Source organism: Meriones unguiculatus, chromosome 21 (genome assembly GCF_030254825.1).
Source record: "Meriones unguiculatus strain TT.TT164.6M chromosome 21, Bangor_MerUng_6.1, whole genome shotgun sequence".
In the NCBI taxonomy this organism is placed as follows: Eukaryota; Metazoa; Chordata; class Mammalia; order Rodentia; family Muridae; genus Meriones; species Meriones unguiculatus.
In genome coordinates, this window is record NC_083368.1 from 16,471,070 (window position 1) to 16,493,391 (window position 22,322).

At 40.7% G+C, this 22,322-nt stretch overlaps 1 protein-coding gene across 1 annotated transcript in view; it reads left to right on the plus strand.

The window, feature by feature from the left end:
- Positions 1-22,322, plus strand: part of Rheb (Ras homolog, mTORC1 binding) — a 43,849-nt gene that overhangs the window by 7,408 nt on the left and 14,119 nt on the right. Inside the window, exons 2-3 of the mRNA XM_021663458.2 lie at positions 14,228-14,299; positions 18,906-18,973. Coding sequence (XP_021519133.1) covers positions 14,228-14,299; positions 18,906-18,973 — 140 coding nt within the window. The remainder of the gene's footprint in view (positions 1-14,227; positions 14,300-18,905; positions 18,974-22,322) is intronic.

Genomic DNA, 22,322 nt, shown 5'->3' on the forward strand with positions numbered 1-22,322 from the left:
GTAAGTACCTTTACCTGGTAAGCCATCTTGTTGACCCTCTTGGAGAATACTAAAAAGATGTGCAAGGGTCAAGACCCAGTAAACTTAATCACTCTTACTGTATTCTCAAGGATGTTAGTAGGTGAAAGTGGTTTCTTTTCCCTCTGTGAGGATGTGGTGATAGAGAATAAAATGATTCACCATTTGGCTTATATATGCTGTCTTGTTTCCTGCTGAGCGGTGCCCACACAGGCATTATCATTGCATTTGCATCTTTTGTACAAATGTGAGCACAATGCAATGGCTGACTTGGTGATGTTTCCACCTTCTGAGTCTTGGAGAAGGTTCCAGAAGTCCAAAGAGCACAGCATGGGATCTTGCTACTCACTGTTGTATAAAGTTGAATCAGAAGTGGGTGCATTGTACATACAATTGGCAAGAATAAGAGCCACCTAGAAGAGATTCTCTAGCACGAAGAGGTAAGAAGGATATAGTGAGGCAAGAAAGATCTTGGCATGATTGAGAACGGAAGGAAGCTGGGGGTGGTAAAGCATAATGAAGTGAGAGTAAGAAATGAAATTGGGAAGGCGGGCACAAGATGCAGTGCCTCAAAGGAACTTTGTAAAGTCATTCATGCTGAGTAGTAAGCAGTGAGTTGCAAAAGGAACTGAATCAAGCTCCCTTGGCCTCTTGTGATGCACGTTGGATATGTTGTTGTCTTTGTACTTGGTAATAGTGAAGTTTCCAAAGATTAAATAAAATTGCTGGTGGCAGCATACTGCCAGTGTGCTAAAAGGTGGTTTTTATAAATACAAGCCTCACTGAAAGCTGGGGGAGCTACAGAAATAAAAACAGCAGCTGCATCACAAAATGAGAACCAGCTGCCGCTACCTGTTGTAGTACAGGAAATCATTAATGTGCAGTGTTTTTCTTAATTGAAGGTACAAAATAATGAACTGTTAACCTCTAATATTGTCCATAAGTGGATTGTTACCTAGTTCACTAAATGGAAACTGAATTTAGTCATGGTTTTTGGTCTTTGGTTTGTTACAAAGTATCACATTAACTCTTAACACTTGATAAACTGCTCTCAGAATTTCTTAGTCAAACTAACTGAAGCCAACTGCTTGGTACTTTTATGTCACATTGACAGCACAAAACACAAAGAGCTTTGGATTTTGTTACTACATTTCAAATTTGCTGAATTTTCTTGGGCTTCTAAAGTTCACGATAGTATTGCTGGACTTTCTTGGACCCGCCAGCATTTGAATAAAAACAGACATTTATTAATTTTTATATAGCTTAGGCCTTAGCTTGGGTTGCCTCTACTTAATTAACCAAGCCACCATGTGGCCCATTACCTCTCTCTCATTCAGTCCCAGCACCTGTCTCCCTATGACACTGGTGAATCTTCTCACCCCTTAATTCTCCCAAAGTCTCTGTCTCCGCCTACAAGTTCCATCCTCCCTTCTCCTGCTTCAGCTATTTGCAGTCAGATCTTTATTTAACTAATCAGCTAGTGTGGAAGGTGTATGTTTACAAAATACTGAGGCAGGTGATGAGCCATAATAATAACTATCAAAATTCGGACACCACTCAGCTATCTACTAGTATAGAAATAATAACTGAATAATACAGACAGCCTTTACACAGTGCACAAAAAGATTACCCCAACATGATAGGGCATGAGAACTTTCTTTCTTTCTTTTTTTTTTTTTTTTTGTTGTTGTTGTTTGTTTGTTTCTTGACGTAGCCCAGGTTGTCCTGGAACTCACTACGTAGACCAATCTAGCTTTGAACTCACAATCTGCCTGCCTCTGCCTCTTGAGTGCTGGGATTAAAGACATGCACCACCATACCTGGCTAGGTATTTTAAATCTAAATTAGTTCAGACCAGGAAGTTTCTAGCCTTTGCATTTTCCTGTGGATAGTTAGAGCAGAGTGATGGGCTCTTGATGAAATAAGTTCCCACATGTCCTGATGATGGCTTTGTTCTTAACTGTAATATGCCCAGAATTGAGCCCAACCTATCATTTCTCTTTGTTGTGCTTGTCTATAGAAAGACTCCTGATGGATTTGATTTTTTTAAACAATTTTGTTAAATTGAAACAATTTTTTTTCAAAGTTAAGAGTTGAATGTTAAATACATGATGGCATAATCAATCATTTGTACACAGGATGCAAGTATTGGCTTTTACTTTAATACTTTTCTAAGTTTATGTCTTTTCTATTAATGTGCCTAGTTGATATTTAGCAGGAATGTTTTTAAATTGTGCGTGTTTGGGAACATGTAAATGCATATGTACCTTTAGTCACCATGGTGTGCTTGTAGAGGTCAGAGAACAACCTAAGAAAGGGTTTTTTCCCTTCCATCACGTGGGTCTTAGTGATGAAATTTGGGTAAAGTGGTTTAACACAGTCTGCTCTACGTGCTGAGCCCTGTCTTGGAAGCTCCTATTTGGCTGCTTTTAAAATCTGTATTTGAAACCTACTGTAAAGAGATTAAACTATCGGTTCATTTTACTATCCATATTTTTTATAAGTGACTGAATTAAAATGTACAGTGCCAGGTGTGGTGGTTCATGCCTTTAGTCCCAGACTCTGGAGACAGAGGCAGGTGCATCTTTTGAGTTAGAGGCCAGCCTAGTCACCCATACAGTGGCTTCCAAACTAAAGCTACACAATGAGAGCCTGTCAGAACACACACAGACACACACACACACTTGCCAAAAGTTCACTAATGATGACTAATCTCCATGGCATGAGTGACAGTGGAGAAAATAATCTGCATTGTCCAGTCCATCTGTTGAGAAGCTTCTTTAGTGTGATTTAGGGAACTGCCATGTGCTTTATGATCCTGGATACAAAGAGTAATGTCTGGTGCTGATATTTGTGTGCTGGATAAAGATTTGAATCATAACATCATTAAGAATGCTCCCGGGCCAGGCAGTGGTGATGCATGCCTTTAATCCCAGCACTCAGGGAGGCAGAGACAGGTAGATCTCTTGAGTTTGAGGCTATCCTGGTCTGCAGAGTGAGCTCCAGGACAGCCAGGGCTACACAGGGTTAAAGGGGGGCGTTATTGAACTCTAGAGGGCTTCTCTACCTGTTCCCAAATACTTGAATAATTGAGACAGAGACCTTTTAGATTTATAAAAGCTTTAAAACACCATAACTGCACAGGTATCAATTCTCTGAGCTATTTTGCTATTTTCCAGCTACACACCCCAAGTTACTTGCCATAATTGTTCCTGCCTGGGCTGTTTCTGTTCCATCAGGCCACATGTTCATGATCCATACTGTTCCATGGTGACTTCCTTCTCTCCTACTTCCTCTTCTGCTTATCCCTCCCCACCCTCATGTTCCCCACCTGACCCCAAGCTCAGGAACCTAAGCTCTCAGCAACTTCATTTAATCAGTCAGAGAATATTGGTGAGCAGAGTTCATCACCACTTAGTATTTGTGAGAATGATCAGTCTAGACTGTACCCAGATCTTGGGGACCAGTATTTAACAACTGAATGCATAAGGCCAGACCAACTCCCAGCAATGCTCCTAGAGAGAAGGCCCACAAAATTCAAGTGGCCAGTATAGTCTGAAATTTACATTGCATCTACACTAGGGATTGGCTGATTTTCTGCAGCAAGCCAAATAGTAAATAACCTAAAGCTTTACAGGCTAGATGCCTCCTGTTGTGACTGCTTTCCTTTGCCCTTGTAGTGTAAAAGCAGAGGAAGACAGTACATCGACAAATGGCTGTAGTTGTGTCTCAGTGAAACTATATCATGGGTTTGAAATTGGAATTTTATCTTATATTTTGATATAAAATACTAGGTTTTTTTTTTTTTCTTTTTTCTTGCAGCCATTGAAAGGTAGAAAAACATGTGAACCTGCTTTTAACTCATAGGCTATGCAAAAACTAAACAGATTCTGAGCCAAATTTGGCCCTGGACCATAATTCATTTTACATTTCCAGAAATATCTCTTGTACTGTGGGAAAGTGAGGCAGGTAGGAGCAGAATCAGAAAGAGTTGTACAGGGTGTCCGAGGGGACCAGCCTCTGGTAAGGACTGTTAGTGTAATCTGTGTGCTGCTAGTATGAAGTGGCACTGTCAGGACCAGGGCTAGAGGCTGGAAAGGATTCATTTTGGCACCTACCAAATCACGGCTGCCTGCCTTCTGGTTATAGAGGTCCTAGCAATAACCTCACAGCTCTGTTACAGGTGGCCATGCTGGGAACTAATGTTTTCCTCTTCTGTTCTTTAATGTCAACCAAGGATTTACACAAATAGGATACTACTGTCCCCTGACGCCTATATATACAGAGCATCACTGACCAAGAGCAATACAGTATCAGCACAGGTAATGTCAGATTTCTCATAGCCAGTTGAAAATAAAAGGAAACCAGTGAGATTTAATTTAGCCCAATATGTCCAAAATATTATTTCAACATAAAATTTAAAAGTATTTTTCGTACTAATCTCCAAACTTTTATATGCATATGTCAGAGCTACCTGCTAGTCTTCAGATAGCCATTGTTTCCGTGTGGCTCCTGGACAGTACTGAACAGCAAAGGTGTCTAGAGAAGTAAATTGATGTTAGAATAAAATTGGTTATAGTTTTTGTTGTTGTTGTTGTGTAGCCTTGGCTGTCCTGGACTCTCTTTGTAGACCAGGCTGGCCTCGAACTTCTGTCACATCCATCGATCTGCCTCCACCTCCCGAGTGCTGGGATTAAAGGCTTATGCCACCACACCTATCTGGTGTAGATTTTTTAAAATAACATTTTAAGAAATTTATTTGTAAATATGATCATGTTTAGCTGACAAATGGGTATTTTAAGAATTTTTCAATTTTATGTTGTTTAATACATCAAAACTAGTGTTTTAATTTTTGTCTTTTTTTTTTTTTTAAACCTGTATGTGTTTGCCATAGCACAAATGTGGAGATCAGAGGGCCATTTGGAAGAGTTAGTTCTCTCCACTATGTGGGTCACAGGGATGGAACTCAGATCTCAGTCTTGGTGGCAAGCACTCTTACATCCTGAGTTACCTTGCCAACCTCCTTTGTTTGGGAGGAGGGGCTCTTTTTTCTGCCCACTCATAGCTTGCCCACCTATTTTGGACCAAATCTAGAAATGTTTATTCTTCTTCATTGACAGATATTTAATTTTCTGTAGTTTATCAAGTCTGTTACTTGTCTTTTTATCTTGGCTTATTTGTAAGTCATCTTAGAGGATAAATACTCTATTTCAGAAATCTTGAGGGAATCAATTCCCTGGCCTTCCTAAACAGCACTTTTTCCTCCCTTTTAGTTTAATAACTGTGACAATAAAATTCCTCATTTTATTAACTCAGTCATTCATGTAAGGCATGCTTAAATATATTCTTGTTCTCCTCAGAAGCATTTTATAGTAGCGTTTGGTATTGTGTGTGTGTTTAATTTTGAGGCAGGGTCTCTGTTTTATGTGCACTGGTGTTTTGCCTACATGTATGTCTGTGTGAGGATGCCAGATCCTCTGGAACTGGAGTTACAGACAGTTGTGAACCTCCATGTGGGTCCTGGGAATTGAACCCGGGTCCTCTGGAAGAACAGCCAGTGTTCTTAACCACTGAACCATCTCTGCAGCCCCCACACAATGGTATTTGAATTAATAATTTTTTTGAACCAGTTTTACTTATTTTGCATTGTATTTATCACAAATGATAACCATACTTTAACACCCCCCCTCCTTTTTAGCCCCTAGCAACATCTATTTTTAAAGTTTAGGAATGGGTGTGAGAAAGCAAGATGATGTCCCCTTAACTCAGAGAACAAGTGAGATGATTCATGTGAAAGTGTTTTGCAAATTCTAATAAAACAGGGTCTCACGTGAGTTTTCTGTTAAACAGTTTGGGTTGAGGTTGTAGTTGCTAGAGTACTTGCCTGCCAGCATAAAGCCCTGGGCTCCACCCCTCAGCATCACATAAAATTTGACCAGGTGGTGCATTCCTGTAATCCCAGGATTTGGGAGGTAGAGGCAGAAGAATCAGATACTCAAGGTCATCCTTGTTTGAGGTGAGACTAACATGAGACCCTGCCAAGGAAGAAAGGCGGGCGGGCGGTATTTATTTAAGCCAGGTGTGGTGGCATGCACTTATAATCCCAGCACTTGCCTTTGCACATCTGCCAAAAGTCAGTTCATCAATCCTGTGTATGGATTTTTCTAGACTCTTTGCTCCTTAAATCTTAAAGCCTGTTTTATATCAATACTACTTTAGCCTTGATAGTTGTAGGTTCCTGGACAAACTTTTCTCCCCCTCTCAAGTTGTATTGGTTATAATTTGGGGAAAATCAGGGAATACTGTACTAGAATTTAATAACCATGTATTGAATATTTGGTAGGTGCTATGCTTTATACATGATATTGCCATATTTGGAGTCCTGAAGAACTTAACCTTCATCTCATGGGATTCATACCATAATCTTAAATTCAAATCCTAAGCCTTCACCCACTGTTGTATTTCTACTAATTAAAATGTTTCTGAAATCAGAATGTTTTACAGACCTTATCATCAGTATTCTCTGTTTGCCTCCTGCCTCCCATCCAGCCACCACTAACAGGTGAAGTGAGTGGATTCCTAGAAATGGGGAATGACGATAGACATAAAGGATTGGGTTTTGTTTGTTTTGCTCTGCAAAAATTGCAAAATTATTCCATTTTTACTTGAAACTCACATTGATATATTTTTAAGATGCGCTAGGCAAAGAACTTGCCTTTCTACACATGAACCTCAGAAGCCAGCCTCAGGTGTCACACACACCTCACTCCCTATCCACCTTGTCATTTTTTGAGACAGGGTCTCTCACTCCCCAGAGCTTGCCAAATAGAATGGGTAGTCAGCTGGCCAGGAAACTGCAGCCAATAACCTGCCTCTGCCTTTCTAGTACTGGAATTATACAGCATGCCACCACACTTGGCTTTCTGTTTTTTGAGTTGGGGGTTTTCTGTGTAGCTTTGGCTGTCCTGGAACTCACACTGTAGATCAGGTTGGCTGTTTGTATTAGTTATTTTCCTTGTTTGTGAGGAAAGAAAGATTTATTTTGGCTCACAATTTTAGGACACAGTCTGTAGTGGAAGAGAGGGGGAAAGAATGTGAGACAGCTTATCTGTTATCTGTGGTCAGGAAGAGATGATGAGTGTTTGTGCTCAGTGGGGCTTTGCCCTTTTTTCTTTTACTCATTCAGGACTCTAGCCAATGAGATGGTGCTGTACACAGGCAGGGTGAATACTACATTCTCAGTTAATCCTCAAAAGCACCCTCATGGGTATAACCAGGGCTACGTCTTCTAGGTGACTGATACCACCAAATTGACCATCACAACGTTTTGTCTCAGGAGTGGAGTCTTCATTTGTCTAAGAATATAAAGGGAGGCTCATAATGTTTGGGTTTTTCTTCCTTCCTCCAGATTACCCCATCTTTATTTTTTCATCAGCCTCTCTCTCTCCCTACCCTATATTCCTAGTGGGCAACTTGGTTCCTGTGTCTCTGACTTGTTTTGTTCCGTGTGCCACTCCTGCCTCAAACACTTAAAGAGTGCATCCCTTTGGGCTTCTTACGGTTCTCTACCTTATAAGGTCACTCAAGCCAGTACTATCCGGCAGTACCAGTTCCTGTTTCTTTTACAAAGACCTTAAAAGTTTACTGAAGGATGAATGCAGTGTTCCCAAGCTTGGAACTATAGAAATACAGCTAGTAGAAGTAGAACAAAAATAGATGGTGTGTGAGCTAACCTTGGCTACTGAAGCATTTCTGACTATAACTGCTGAAAGTAGGAGTGAAAGTTGAAGCAAATGTGTAACAGGAAGAGCAAACAGTTGCAGTTCTGTAGGTATGTCAGGCCCTTGTGGCAAAACAAGTGAACAAACAAACACAAACCAATGTGGTATCCTTCTTATCTAGTGAAAGTTGAGAGTTAATTATTTTCTGTGTGTGTGGTTTTTTTTTTTTTTTTTTTTTTAAATAAAGACAACTATTTTATTATTTTATTTGGTTTTTGACACAGGGTAGCCTTGGCTGTCCTGGACTCAGGGAGGCAGAGGCAGGCAGATCACTGTGAGTTTGAGGCCCGGCTGGTCTACAAATTGAATTATAGGGCAGCCAGAGATACAGAAAAGAAACCCTATTTAAAAAAAAAAAAATGCTAGTCGCCATCTTGGCTCCTCCCATGTATGGATATAACCTAGAACCTCTGCTCAGATGTAGCCTGTGGTAGCTCAGTAACCAATTGGTTTCCCAAAGTGAGGGGAACAAGGACTATTTCTAACAGGAACTCAATGACTGGCTCTTTGGCCTCCCCACCCCCCCAAGGGAGGAGCAGCCCTGTTAGGACACAGAGGAGGGCTTTGCAGCCAGTCCTGAAGATACCTGATAAAACAGGATCAGATGAATGGAGGAGGTCCCCCCCCCCATCAGTGGACTTGGAAAGGGGCAGGGAGGAGAAGAGGGAGGGAGGGAGGGAGGGAGGGAGGGAGGGAGGGAGGGAGGGACTGGGAGGAAATGAGGGATCGGGACACGGCTGGGATACAGAGTTAATAAAATGTAACTGATAAGAAAAAATAAAATTAAAAAAAAAAAAAAAGATTGTTTCCCCCTCAGGTTGCACAAATTTAGATCATGGCCATCTTTGCAGACTCTTCTTTGGCAAGTAGCTAGTGTTTTTAGAATCTACATTTGTTAGAAACAAAAGCCAAAGTAAATGTTAGGTATTGTGAGGGGTAATTGTAAAAGGTGGTCATGGTGAAGAATATAATTTGACTTAGTAGCTGCCATTATACTACACACAGAACTTGACTTTTCCACAAGAGCCGAACTGCTGTTTCAGTGGTGTCCCTGGCAGCTAAGGTGCAATAGCAGGGCTGAACACGGATGTTGTGTTTTAGTGACAAGGATGACCATTCTGTGTTGATGAGTGGAGATTTAATTGACTGTTGTCTACTGTTCTACTCTCTAATGAAGACAGCGGAACAGCTAAGTGTATCCTTCCTATCATGGTTTCAGTAATTAGTGATCCCCCCTGAGGAGGAAAGTCCAAGGGAGGAGAGACCCAAGGGAGACCCAGCTGCTCAGAGCTCCATTTCTCCTAACGAATAATACCTTTCCTCCAGGGGCCAGGTAGAAGGAGAAATTGAATTAACACCCTAAAGAGCTAGGGTTTAAATTCTGTTAACCAGCTGCCTACTCAGGACAATAGTAATGGACTGTTCTTTAGACTACCTCATCTACCTTTTCCAAAATGACTTGTTACTGTATCAGGTTAACTTTTCTCATTAGAATGAAAATAGAGACTTCTGAATATGCAACACTTAAATGGAGTGTCTCTTCACAACTGGTCAAGATGCAGAGAATAAGTGTCTTTAGAGCATTCAGCCATCAATGGAATATCTATCACATTCTGTCCCCGAGAGAATCAAGGAACATCTGAAAGAGAGGGAAGAAAGATTTAAGATCCAGAGGTCAGCGAAGACTGGTATAAAACTGTCTCTAGACAGATAGGACCTCTGCATTCAGGAACTCACAGCTGCTGTGGTTGCCCAAACAAGAGCTGGACAAGATCAAGCAAATCAGCATTCTAGCACATGATCCCAGACCCCAGCTCAGGAGCTCTTTAATAGCTGGTGGCTGCAGGGTGGGGATGTCAGGTCTGGGTTGTTTTGTTTTGTTTTGTTTTGTTTTGTTTTTGTTTTTGTTTTTAGTATGGTCCTTGTAAGTTGACCGTGCTTCTGTGGGTGGCCTCATACCTATACGTATTTGGGCAGCACTGATTGGACTCGGGAATTTTTCTTTAAGGACCTAGAGTTGAGAAGTGAGGGGAAACCCAGGAGGAGTTAATGGTGGGAGGAGGTGGATATGATCGAAATACATTGTGTGCATGTATGAAGTTCTCAGACAATAAATTAAGATGTGTTTAACTTTAAATATATTTATTTATGTATAAATAAGCGTATTTTTTTTATCTTCTCGATCTCCTTTTTCCTCCCTGTTTACTCAGCCTCTAGAATGCTGAATACAGGTGTACATAACCACAACTGACTTTCTTCCACTATTTTAATCTAGATCTACATCTAAAATTGCAACAACAAAACTTTGTAATCTTTTTTTTTTAATTTGTACGTTTTGACCATTTAACTTTGGAGATCATTTAACTTTCCATTTGTTAGGAAGCATGTAGACTGTCCCCTCCTAAGAGTATTTAAAGTACCTTAAGGCCTCTTAAGAAATGTCTGGAACTGGGTGATGGTGGTGGTGGTGGTGGTGGTGGTGGCGGCGGCGGCGGCACATGCTTTTCTTAATCCCGACACTTGGAAGCCAGAGGCAGGTGGATCTCTGTGAGTTCGAGGCCAGTTTGGTCTACAAAGAAAGTTCCAGACCAGGGCTACATAGAGAAACCCTGGCAGTGGGGAGCGGGCCACCAAGGGAAAGAAAGAAATGTCTTGAGCAGAAGTAATGGCTCAGCAGGTAGAGGCACTTTTTTCACCAAGCCCAAGAACCTGAGTTCCATTACTGGGACTCACACGGTGGAAGAAGACAACCAGCTTCTCAGGTTGTCTTCTGGCCTCAATACAAGCACTTTGCCATGTGCATGCCTGCACTCGCATACGTGTGTGCAAATAAATAAATGTGATTTTAATTTTTTTATAAAGAACTTTTTTCTCTTCTTTCTAATTAAAATTCTCTAACTCCCTGGCTCTTTGATCACTTCCACTTGAGAGGGGAGCAGACTTACCAGTCCACAGAGGAAGACAAAGAAGCCAGTCCTGATGAGACCTGATAGACTAGGATCAGATGGAAGGGGAGGAGGGCCTCCCCTATCAGTGGACTGAGGGAGGAGCATAGAAGAGGGAGGGAGGGCGGGATTGGGAGGAGATAGGGGAGGGAGCTACAGCTGGGATACAAAGTGAATAGACTGTAATTAATAAAAAATTTTTAAAAATTCTCCAACTCCAGTTGGTTGTATTAGATGTAGATATACATAAGTAAGACTATTCTTTGCGGGGAAAGCTGGAATGATAGCTCAGTGGTTAAAAGCACTAATTGCTCTCTCTTCCTGAGGAAGAGTTTGATTGCTAGTACCCACGTGACAACTCACCAACCATCTGTAACTCCAGTTCCAGAGGATCAAAGATCTTCTTCTGACCTCTGAAGTCATAGGCTTGCAGGCAAAACATTCAAACATGAAATAAGGAAATGAGTTTTTTAAAAAAATATTTTTCCAAACTTGTCGGTTTTACTAACATAAGAGGAATTTTTCCCCCTTGCTGTCTTTGTTCATTGGTAGCATGTCTAACCTGGTCTCATTTGGACACAATCCACTTAACTTTGTAGTTCCTGAGCTGCTGTTGTATTATGGTCAGATCCATGATTTAGTAGGGCCAGTGAATGCTAATGAAACTGTTTTGTTAACCTATCTGAATAGAAGAGATGAGGCCTGAGCCTCGGTTTTGTTCATTTGAAATGAGTGTCTGCAGGGTGTCAGGCTGATCTCAGTGGACTGATGGACTGTCCCAGATGGCTCGGAGTGCTGAGAAGAGATGACAAATAACCACAGGAGGACTGTTAGGAACAGGTGCTACCTTAGGTGGGGTGGTTTTCAGGGTGTCTCCCTGGAGAACTGACATTTGGGCTCATGACAGGATGACAAGAATGAGTCATACACTCAGAAATCTGGGAGTGCTGGTGGCTGGAATAAAGAGGTCAAGGCAGCAGGAGGTTGGCAGAGGAGAACAGTGGTCACTGGACCTGAGAAGGTCACAGGGTAATTGATGAGCTCAGAGAAGCGGATTCAGCTGGCAGCTCTGGTTCTTTGTGCTGTGGTGGAATTGGGAGCTCATCCCGACTGTAGTAAGGACTGAGCCACTGGTGGGGAGTAAATGAGTGCCAACTGGGAGGTTTTCTGTCTTTCCAGTGGGTGGGTGCTACTTTTTGTGAATTAATTTGTGTTACAGCTCCTTGGTGTGAAGATACTCCCCAGCCTGTGAGCTGTGCAACTCAGAGTTTGATGCAGGGAACACGAAGTACACCCCTACCTGCAGTATAGAGTTGGAGTTGAAATGCCTATAAGGGGGGGGGGTTAAACCTAGCAAGCCTGTAGAAGACATGTAATAATTTCTGTGGATTGAAAGAGAAGAGTTGGGCAGTGTTATGAGCAACATACAGTTTCTTGCTTCCTGACAAAAGTAATCGAGGCTCTTTTCTTCTTGTCTTCATGAGTTATGGACCCTGTACTAACATGTTCCAGGAAGTATTAAGGAAGCAGACCGGGAGCAAGAAGTTAAAGTTCTAATTCTTGATATGTCAACATACAAGTTCTGTACTGGTGATCTGTGGAATTCATCACCAGTTGTTCGGACATCCCTAGGCCTGTTCCCACCATTGGAACAGAATTCAATATTAAAGGAGTATTTTAAATAAAATGCTTGTGTGACAGTTTTTTTCAGATTGCTCTTTAAAAGCTGATAACTTAGTAACATTGTGACAGCCATCTGTAATAAAAAAAAACATACACATGAAGTAAGACAACAGGTGTCAGGGACAGCATAGCATTTAAAGCTTACTTTAAGAATTTACAGGGCAGCCAGGGTTACAGGAGAAACCCTGTATTTAAAAACAAAACGAAACAAAAAGGATTTACTTTCTTGTCCTGGGTGATGCTACACACCCAGCATTCCAAAATGAGCAGAGCAGAGGCTACAGATCTCTGTGCCCCTGTTCCAGCCTAGTCTATAAAGCAAGTTCCAGGACAGCTGTCTTGAAGACTGAAAGGGGTTGGAGAGGGAGAGAGAGAGATAGGAAAATAGAAGGGTGACTGTTTAAGAGGAAGGGGACTACCAAGAGGTGGGAAGGGGACAAGAGAGTGAGAAGAGGTAGGAGTATAATTAAAGTACATTATATACATATTAACATGAATGTTGTAATTTTGAATTTTTTTGTATTTTTTAAACTAATATACACTAATAGTATAATTGGGGTCTGGAGACTGGCTGCTCTTCCAAAGGTCCTGAGTTCAATTCCCAGTAACTACATGGTAGCTCACAACCATCTATAATGAGATCTAGTGCCCTCTTCTGGCCTGCAGGAGTACATGCAGGCAGAATACTGCATACATAATAAATAAATCCTTTTTTTAATTAATATGTGTGTATATATATAATTGCAGGGTCTGGGGAAACAACTCAGTTGGTAAAGTACTTTGCAGTTCCCACAGTTTTCTTTTTTTTTTTTTTTTTTTTTTTTTGTTGTTGTTGTCTTTGGCAACTGTGATGGAAGCACTTGTAATCCTGAGTATGGGGAAGTGGAAGACTGGTAGGGCCTTAGTCCAGCCAGTATTATATAAAAAGAGAAAAGGTGGGCAGTATGCCAGAACAGCATCCAAGACTGTCCTTTGGCTTTCGTAGCCCATGTAATGTATACATGCGCAAAAACCAATTGGTTAATTACAGAAAGAAAAGAAAATTTTCAGGAATTGCACCTGCCCATCTCTTTCTGTTTTTGTTTGCCTGTTCATTTAGTTCTCTACTTAGATTTTTATTTTCAGATTATGAATGTTTTGCATATGTGTGTGTTTATCAGTCAATATGCCTGTTGCCCACCCAAAGAGGTCAAAAGAGGCTCCAGATAGTTGTCAGCCTCTTAAGTGAATGCTGAAAATCAAACCTGGGTCCTCAGGAAAAGCAGCCAGTGCTTGCTTGCTTTTGCTTTTTTTTTTTTTTTTTTTTTTTTTACACCACTGAACCATCTTTCCAGCTCCTACTCTTCTGTTGTAAAAGGATTGTCCCTTACTATTGCATATGCTTATTCGTTAGTAATACAGTAATACTTAAGAATGTCACCAAAAAAAAAAAAAAAAACATTTACATGGTAATAGCTTAATTGGTTAAGCTCATAGAAAGCAAATTAATTCTATTTCACCTTTGAAATTACTAAGATGGGTGGTAAACCATGATATCTTCAGTTTCTTCATCTCCTGGCTTTTTGCTTTGGGTTTTGTTTGTATTTAGTTATCAACGCTTTATTTTTTACTGCGTGTATGGGAGGGGAGCTAGACATACAGGCAGTTATGAGCTGCCCAACTTTGTACTTGGAATCAAACTAGATTTCAGTTCAGATAGCTTTTAATCACTGAACCATCCCTCTAGTCCTAGAGTGGCTTTTTGTAAAACAGTTCTTTTTATCCAAGTGTGCCAATAAGTCTAAATGTTCTCTTTTACAGGAAAGTCCTCACTGACAATTCAGTTTGTTGAAGGCCAATTTGTTGACTCCTATGACCCAACCATAGAAAACAGTGAGTATTGTTTTCAATTACTTAGGAACTGAGAATGCATTTTTTTTTTTTTTACACAAATACTGTTTGTAGAGTCATGGAGGTCTGTTAACTTTATTTTTCTCCAGTGGGGGAGTTAAAGAAAACTTGGAGAAATTTTAGTCAGTGTGCCTTGAATTCTTTTTTATATTCAGTTCCTATGTCCTCTCATATGACAAAAGTGATATCCCGATCAATAGGAACCTGCTCCCACACTGGTAGAACTTTCATATACAGAATCGGCTTTAAGAAAAAGGAATTGAGAACAGTCTTATTTTTATCCCCACCCTCTTCATTCAGCAGGAACTCTTTGTATAGGTGTCAGGTTTGAAAAGAATGAAAACATTCCAAACCCTTCTACCTTGAGGAGCACTCTGCTCTCTGAGTCCTAAAGACTTGAAAGAAGCTGTTGGGAAACATGCTATTCTGGGATCACAGCAGGTGCTATAGCATTGGACAGAAGTTGTCTCTAAGTCTGTTGCATTTCATGTCACATGCAGGAAAGGGCACATATAGCCAGAACCAGCCACAGCCTTTACTTGTTGCCTCTGACACTCTTAAAGATGCTTGGAGTGGAGTCTGTGTTTGTCATCAGTGCATCCAGAGCAGCTGCTTTGTTGGGAACTTGGGCTGTCCTTTTTCACTATTTTAGAGCCTCCTGCTAGACTCTGGAGCTAAGGTGTCAAGTACTTGAGACCAGGACTGATAAGAGGGTTTGTCATTAGGAACAGATTTAAATGGGAGTATATCGTTAGCATGTTAGATGGAAGCAGAATTAGCAACTAGGTTCTTAGTGACTAGCATGTTGGCCTTTACCTCCTGAGTTTGCAGTAGACACACTGATGCACTCTGACTCTCAGTAAGACTGAGAGTCTACAGGACAGTGGGAAGAGTATATGAATTTAAAGTTTTGGCCTCTGGAAATATGGGAGTTTGGATGGGTTTTATGGGTGGAGAGTTAGTTGGGGAAGAGTGTGTTGTGTGGTGGCCGTGTTTGTTGCCTGAGTTCCAAGTTGATCTCTGCCCATTAACTGATTATTCCGCGTGAGAGCCTTCTGAGCACTTAGGAATATGGGAAAACCAGCTTGACTAGTTGAAGGGTGTCAGTATCACACTTTATTGTGCCTTTGGGTTTTTCCTCTTTTGGTGTTCAGCAGTGAAGACATTATCATCGTAAAGTTAAATTCATAATATTTAATTCAATAAGGTCTGCAGGCAAGAGCAAAAATGATTATCAAATTGAATACCCCTTGAGAGTTGATGGGGGCTTATCACTGGATTCTATTTACTGTATTTTCATAGTCCTGTCAGATAGAAACTCTTATTTAATTCCTCCACTATTTGGTAAGAAAGCATTGTTTAGTGGTATCTATGAACTGGGAAGAAAGGAAAGGTTCCATGCCAACCAGAGCTACGTATTAAGACTTGGTCTCAAACCCCCCACCACCACCAAAAAAAAAAAAAAAAAGGTGGAAACTAGTAATTATTTTATACCTGCCTTTATCATTATAGAATATATAATGATTATATATCATTATAGAATACGTTATTAATAGCAGATGTTCATAAGTGGCACACTTGTGACATACCTATGTCTGTAAAATAAAGTTTTGGGACGTCTTCATTTTCAGTAGTTACAGGGAATCAGGCACGGTGGCACACAACTTTAACCCTAGCATTCAGGGAGGTATAGACCAGCGGAGCCCAGAACAGACAAGGCTACACAGAGAAACCCTGTCTCAAAACAAAGTAGTTACAGGGTAATAGAAGAATTAGTATAAATTAAGGGAACAAACGAAGTTGGGTGTGGTGGCACGTGCCTTTATTCCCAGCACTTGGGAGGCAAAAGCCGAGTTCCGAGTTCAAGGCCAGCCTGGTCTACAGAGTGAGTCCAGAACACAAAGAAACCCTGTCTTGAAAAAAAAAATACAAAACAAAGCAAAAAAAACCCCCTGTGTTTTCCCGCTTTAGAGAACAGACTAGAAGTACTACTTGTGCAGATGTGTTTTGTTATCTTTTCTGTGGTGTTAGCCTAACAATGTGTTCTCAACTTAGGGTTATGGTTTACAAGCAAGAACAGGAGCAGTTTATAACCTGTGCCATCTCAGGGTTGGTTGGCACTGTCATTTGTGGTTAGAATATTTTGTTGTTGTTGTTGTTTCATTGGTTTTTGAGACAGGGTTTTCCTGTGTAGCCCTGGCTGTCCTGGAACTCGCTCTGTAGACTAAGCTGGTCCCCGAAGTGCTGGGATTAAAGGTGCTTGGCTGTGGTTAGGAAGTTCTGGTGAAGAGTAACCCTGTTACCAAGCTTGTTACATGTATCCCTTGTTACATGGCTTGCTGAGAGCTGTCTTGGTGTATATGAATTAAGGATGCTTAACATTCCTTAGTGACACTGTCTTACTTTGTAAATGCCGAAGTAAACCCATTACTTTTGTTAGCATAAGACTTACTTAGTAAATAATCTTAGCCTACTTGCAGGCTTCACCTGGTCAGGGGCAGAGGTGCAGACAGTCTAGACATGTATCCTAGGCTGGTCTGGGACTTCTTTTGAGGTCACCCTGCCTCTGTTTTCTGAGTGCTTGGGCAGGTAAGTACTACTATGCCCAGATTCCCTGTGTTCAGTTTTGCTTGTTTTTCACAACTTTGCTAGCATATTTTAGACTGCCTGCCTTAACTGGTTTTTGGTTTTTTTTTGTTTTTGTTTTTTTTTGGGGGGGTGTCTTTTATTTCATATATGTATAGAATGTGTTTTGGTCATTTATATCTCTGTTATCCTCTCCCCTCCCCCTTGACTTTTTTGTTTTGTTTTGTTTGTTTTTTTCCTTTAATACAATTTCCTCCTGGTGCCATTTTCCTAGACACAATACCAGGTTCTATGGTAGTTGTATGGGTTTCCCTTCTTCCCTTCCCATCTTGAGATGTCAGCTCAAGATCAGGGACTTGGAGCATCCCAGGTATATAGAACAGTGCTGCTGGTACAGTAGTACCCAGGAGGTATTTGTAAATAAATGAGCCTTTGTTTCAGTAATCTGATCAAAACAATTGTGTCATACCTTGTGACAACTACAGCTATTTAGTTCTAATTAAGTGTAGCTGTTTTTTTTCTCATCACCAGTGTTTCTTACATAATTTGCATCAAGCCTGGGACATGACTTCTTAATTCTAGCTGAACAATTTCTCATAGATATATGTCACTGCCCCCTGACTGACAGTGATTGAAGGCTCCTACGTTGTAGGTGATCCCAAGTTTTAGAAATCAGAGTACAACTCTTTTTTTTATAGAGTAAGAGAATTTTTGTTGTTGTTTTAAGACAGAATCTCAGTGTGTAGCTCCAGCAGGCCTGGAACTTGTTATATAGACCAAGCTGGTCTTAAATCTGCCTGCCTTTGCCTCCCTAATGCTGGGATTTTTTAATGTGTGGCACTACACCCAGCTATCAGTGAATTTATATCGCATATTTTCTATCTTGAATTAATCTTGTTCCATTTTCATTTGGTTCATCTATTTCTTAATATGACCATTTCCAGAAAAGCATCAAGGCTAATGTCTGTGAACCTGCCCATCAGCTTAGGACTTCCTCCTTCAAGCACCTAGAATTTGCATGGAATCCCCTGCTTTTCTCATTATTGTTTGGTTTTCTGAATAGTTTCCATTTGTCTCTTGCTTTTCTTTTTGGTTGTGAGACATATTGAGACCTCTTTCTGCTGCAAAAGTAAGGGATGGCTTCTGCTACTGGACCTCCCTCTTGTGTTTGGAAGCATGTCCCCTTGAAATTCTGAACTGACTTTTTTCATTCTTACTGGAAAGAAGATTGTGACAAATTGCTTAGATCTTTAAGCTGAAAAGGAATGGTGGACTCAGCCTAGAACATCTGTTCCATTGCTGCGTTATCTTTCCATAAAATTGTTGGTGTGTGTTTGTTTGCTTTTTCAATGGACTGGAGCTTCTTAGCACTTCAGTTATTACTAGTTCTTTGTGCTCTGGCACCAGAGTTCCTGTGAATTATGGAAGTTTTTTGTGGTTTTGGTTCATTTTAGACTTAGGCTTTACATAGCATATTTCACTTGTTTATAAGAGTGAGTGGGGGCTGGAGAGATGCCTTAGAGGTCAAGAGCACTGGCTGCTCTTCCTAAAGGTCCCAAGTTCAATTCCCAGCAACCACATGGTGGCTTACAACCATGTATAATGAGATCTGGTGCCCTCTTCTGGCATGCTGACATATATTGCAGGCAGAACATTATATACATAATAAATAAATAAATCTTTAAACAAAAAAGAGAGAGAGAGAGTGAGTGCTCCACAGCATAGCCATTTGGTTTTATAGAATGTGAATTATTATTGCCTGACTGCAAGTTCCTTTGGAAAGGATTCAAGGTTTCCCCAAGCTTGATTTTCATTAGCAGTTCCTAGCAGGCTCATGGAGGAAAAAGACACTGTACAGACAGAAGCTTGTTCATTTTCCATTAATGCCAACTTCTGCCAAAATAATTAGGGACCCAGTTTGATCAGTAGTCATTGTTCAAATTTGTAAGTAATCCAGAGTTAATGTATTTAAACTATTTTTTCATTCTCTTTTCCTTTGTAGCTTTTACAAAGTTGATCACAGTAAATGGTCAAGAGTATCATCTTCAGCTTGTAGACACAGCAGGCCAGGTAAGTGACCCTCAGAATCTCCTTCGGCTGGTCTGCCAGTCTGCCCAGCGTCCTCACACACACTCCCAGATCTCCGGCTGTGGGTGCAGCAGAATGTTAATGATCTGTCTGCCTGGCCTTTTGTGAGACCACATGGCACATCTCTGAGGAATTGTTTTTCTACTTTAGAACTGTTTTAACTTTATTATTAGCAGAGTGAGGGTTAGCACCCACTACAGATTAATGGTTTTTTTGAAATTTAATTCTATATTAAAAAGTCATATTACTTCCCTCCCTCTGACCCTCCATAGTATGTATTTTCCTACGTCATGAGAAAAATATGTCTCAGGGAACTGGCAAGAGGTAAAACTTATTTCATTTTATGAGGACTTCAGCCAGGAAACATCAGATTAGTTAGATTGTATGACAGTCAGATTTAATTGTGGATTTGATTTGATGAGTAATTATCAAAAGTTAAGTTCTTCCATATCTCTCTGCACAAAAAAGGAAAAAAAAGCCCTCAGGTTGATGAGGTTAATCAGTGAGGCAGTGATGTATGGAATGCATTGCTGGGGTACTGCCTGGGACAAAGAAGGAAAAGTAAGAGAACTCCAGGGAACAGAAAAGCCCTTTGACAACTTAGCTGCCTTGTTTCCATAGCACCCAGTTCTGCCTTTCCTAGAAACCATTTTGTTAAACTGAATTTGTCCCTGTTCACTGGAGGGTGGGGAGTATAAAGAGCTGGGCTTTCAGAAAGCTCTAACTCTTCCTGTTCTTGCAGCGTAGAGTCACAGAGGGTCAGTTCAGCAGGTGGGTGAGTGGTGTAATCACTGCAATGGTGGAGGCTTTTTTTTTTTTTTAATGGGACCTGGGCATATTGAAATGGAGCTAAAATATTGGGATATATCCTGTACTTAAAGCAGAAGAAATTAATTTCTAAGTACAGGATATGTTTGAAGTAAGCATAGAAGGATGGTATGAAGCAGGAAGTAGCTGAACTAAGTGCTGTTAGCTCTGGAGAAACCCGGAGTTTTTGTTTTGGAAGCAAATAAACCCTGGATGTGTTTAATTCTGAGTTTCTAGAGTACTGTGGCATATGCCTTTTATTCCCCAGCCTGTGCACCCAGAGCCTGTGATGGATCGTGCTGAATCAGTCAGACACTAGCAGTTCTAATCCCACAGACCCATTCTAGTTTCTGAAAGAGTATGCAGTGGGCCCTATTCAAACAAGAGATGCTAACAGCCTCTGGCAATGGCATAGACAAACATAACCTCTCTTAGAACTAGAAGGGGGAATCTCTGAGTAGGATTAAGTCTAATTTTGGGGGCTTCTCTCTGTCTTTGTGGCTGAATAGACTATTTATTATTACCTGAAAGAAGATACATTTAGTGTGAAGGAGACTGCTTCTGCTGTTTGTAAACCAGGTTTAAACTTGGGGTCCCGGGCAAAGATGTTTAGAGTGAACTCTGACATTACCTGACCTTTAGTCTGCTTTTGTATTTTTGGAACCTTTTTTTTTTTTAAAGTCCATAGAAAGTGGGGGCTAAGTCTGGAGCTACGTCAGGTGGGGCATAGTAGCATACATCTTTAATTCTAACACTCAGGAGGCAGAGGCAGATGGATCTTTGTGAGTTTAAGGCCAGCCTGATCTTCGTAGTGAAACCCTGATTCAAAAAGGGGGGAGAGGGCTTTGAGTCTCAGCTATTCTTACTTACCCAGTGAACTGCAGACAAAGAATGAGTTTTACTGCCTGCTGCTTTTCTGTTATCAGCCTCCACAGGATGGTTAGGTTGAGGTTTCTGTAGACGTGATGTCCCTCAGACCAAAGGGGACATCTAAGCAGAGCTGGGGAGGAAGTGTCTTCCTGTGGCTTTCCAAATCAACACAAGTGCATTCTTCTAAGGAAGTGCTTTGCTCTAAACATAAATGTACAGTTGGCCATCAAACAGTAAGTGTTTTTAATGGTCTGATAATGCAGCTAATAGAACTGACAGGATCCTAGCTCAGAGAGGAGTGTGTATTTTGTGGGTTGCCACTGTTACTCTAGTGAGCTCTTTTGTTACTGAGTAATCCATTCAGATTTGACTACTTTGAATAATTCTCACTTTTACTAATATTAATAGTTTTTTAAGGTTATATTGGATGTTGAGTTTGTAGCAGTGAAACAGGGCATCTCCAGCTGCTGCTGTTCATCCTTACTCTGTAAAAAACTTAGATAATGAATCTCCTACTTCTGCCTTCAGGTTGATCAGTTCTGGGGTCTGAGTCTGGTAGTAAATAATATGGGCTGATGATAAAGGCACATTTTTTTTATTTTTTATACTTTATTTTATATACATGGATGTTTTGTCTACAGGAATGTCTATGTCCCACATACATGCAGTACACCCAGAGACCAGAAGAAGGCAGTAGATACCCTGGAGTTAGAGTTTAAAACAGTTGTGAGCTGTCATATGCGATTCTGAGAATCGAACCAGATCCTCTGGAAGAGCAACCAATGCTCTTAGCCACTGAACCATCTCTCTGGCTTCCCAAAAGACACATTCTTTAAAAGTAATCTGTAGCCAGGCCCACTAGTATGCATTTGTAGCCTCAGCTGCTTGAGAGGCTGAGGCAGGAGGATCACTAGAGTTAAGGGTCAGCCTGAAAAATTTAACGAGACCTTATCTCAAAGTCATTACATAATAAATTTATACAGTAGTCTGCATATTTTAGGAAAAATGTACACCGTAGATATTCATAATAAATAGCAAGTACTTTTTACTTTGTACTTTATATCACTACAGACTGTACCACGCATTACTTAAAAACAACAAGGATACATTTTGAAAAGTAGGACTTTAGGAGATTTCACCATTGTCAAGATTATGTATCAGGGGCTGGAGAGATAGTTTAGTATTTAAGACACTTGCTCTTCAAGGATCTGAGTTTTGTGGTCACATTGGATGGCTCACAGTGACCTCTAGCTCCAGTTCCAGGGGATCTGACACCCTCTTCAGCCTCTGTAGGTACCTGTACACATGTGATGCATTTAAACTCATGCAGGCCCAGGAACACAAAAATAGTAAGTCAGTGTTTTAAATGTTTTAAGAATTATGTATGGTAGGTAATAGGATATAGTTGTACACACAACACCTGTAATCCCAGCATTCTGGAGACTGTAGCAGGATAGTGAACCTTGCCTCTAAATAAAATAAATGTTGCTTGGCAGTGGTGGCCCATACCTTTAATACCAGCACTCAGAAGGCAGAGGCAGGTAGAGCTCTTTGAGTTCAGGGACAGCCTGGTCTGCAGTGTGAGTTTCAGGATAGTCACGGCTACACAGAGAAAAACGCTGTCTTAAAACAAAAAAAAAATAAATAAATAGAA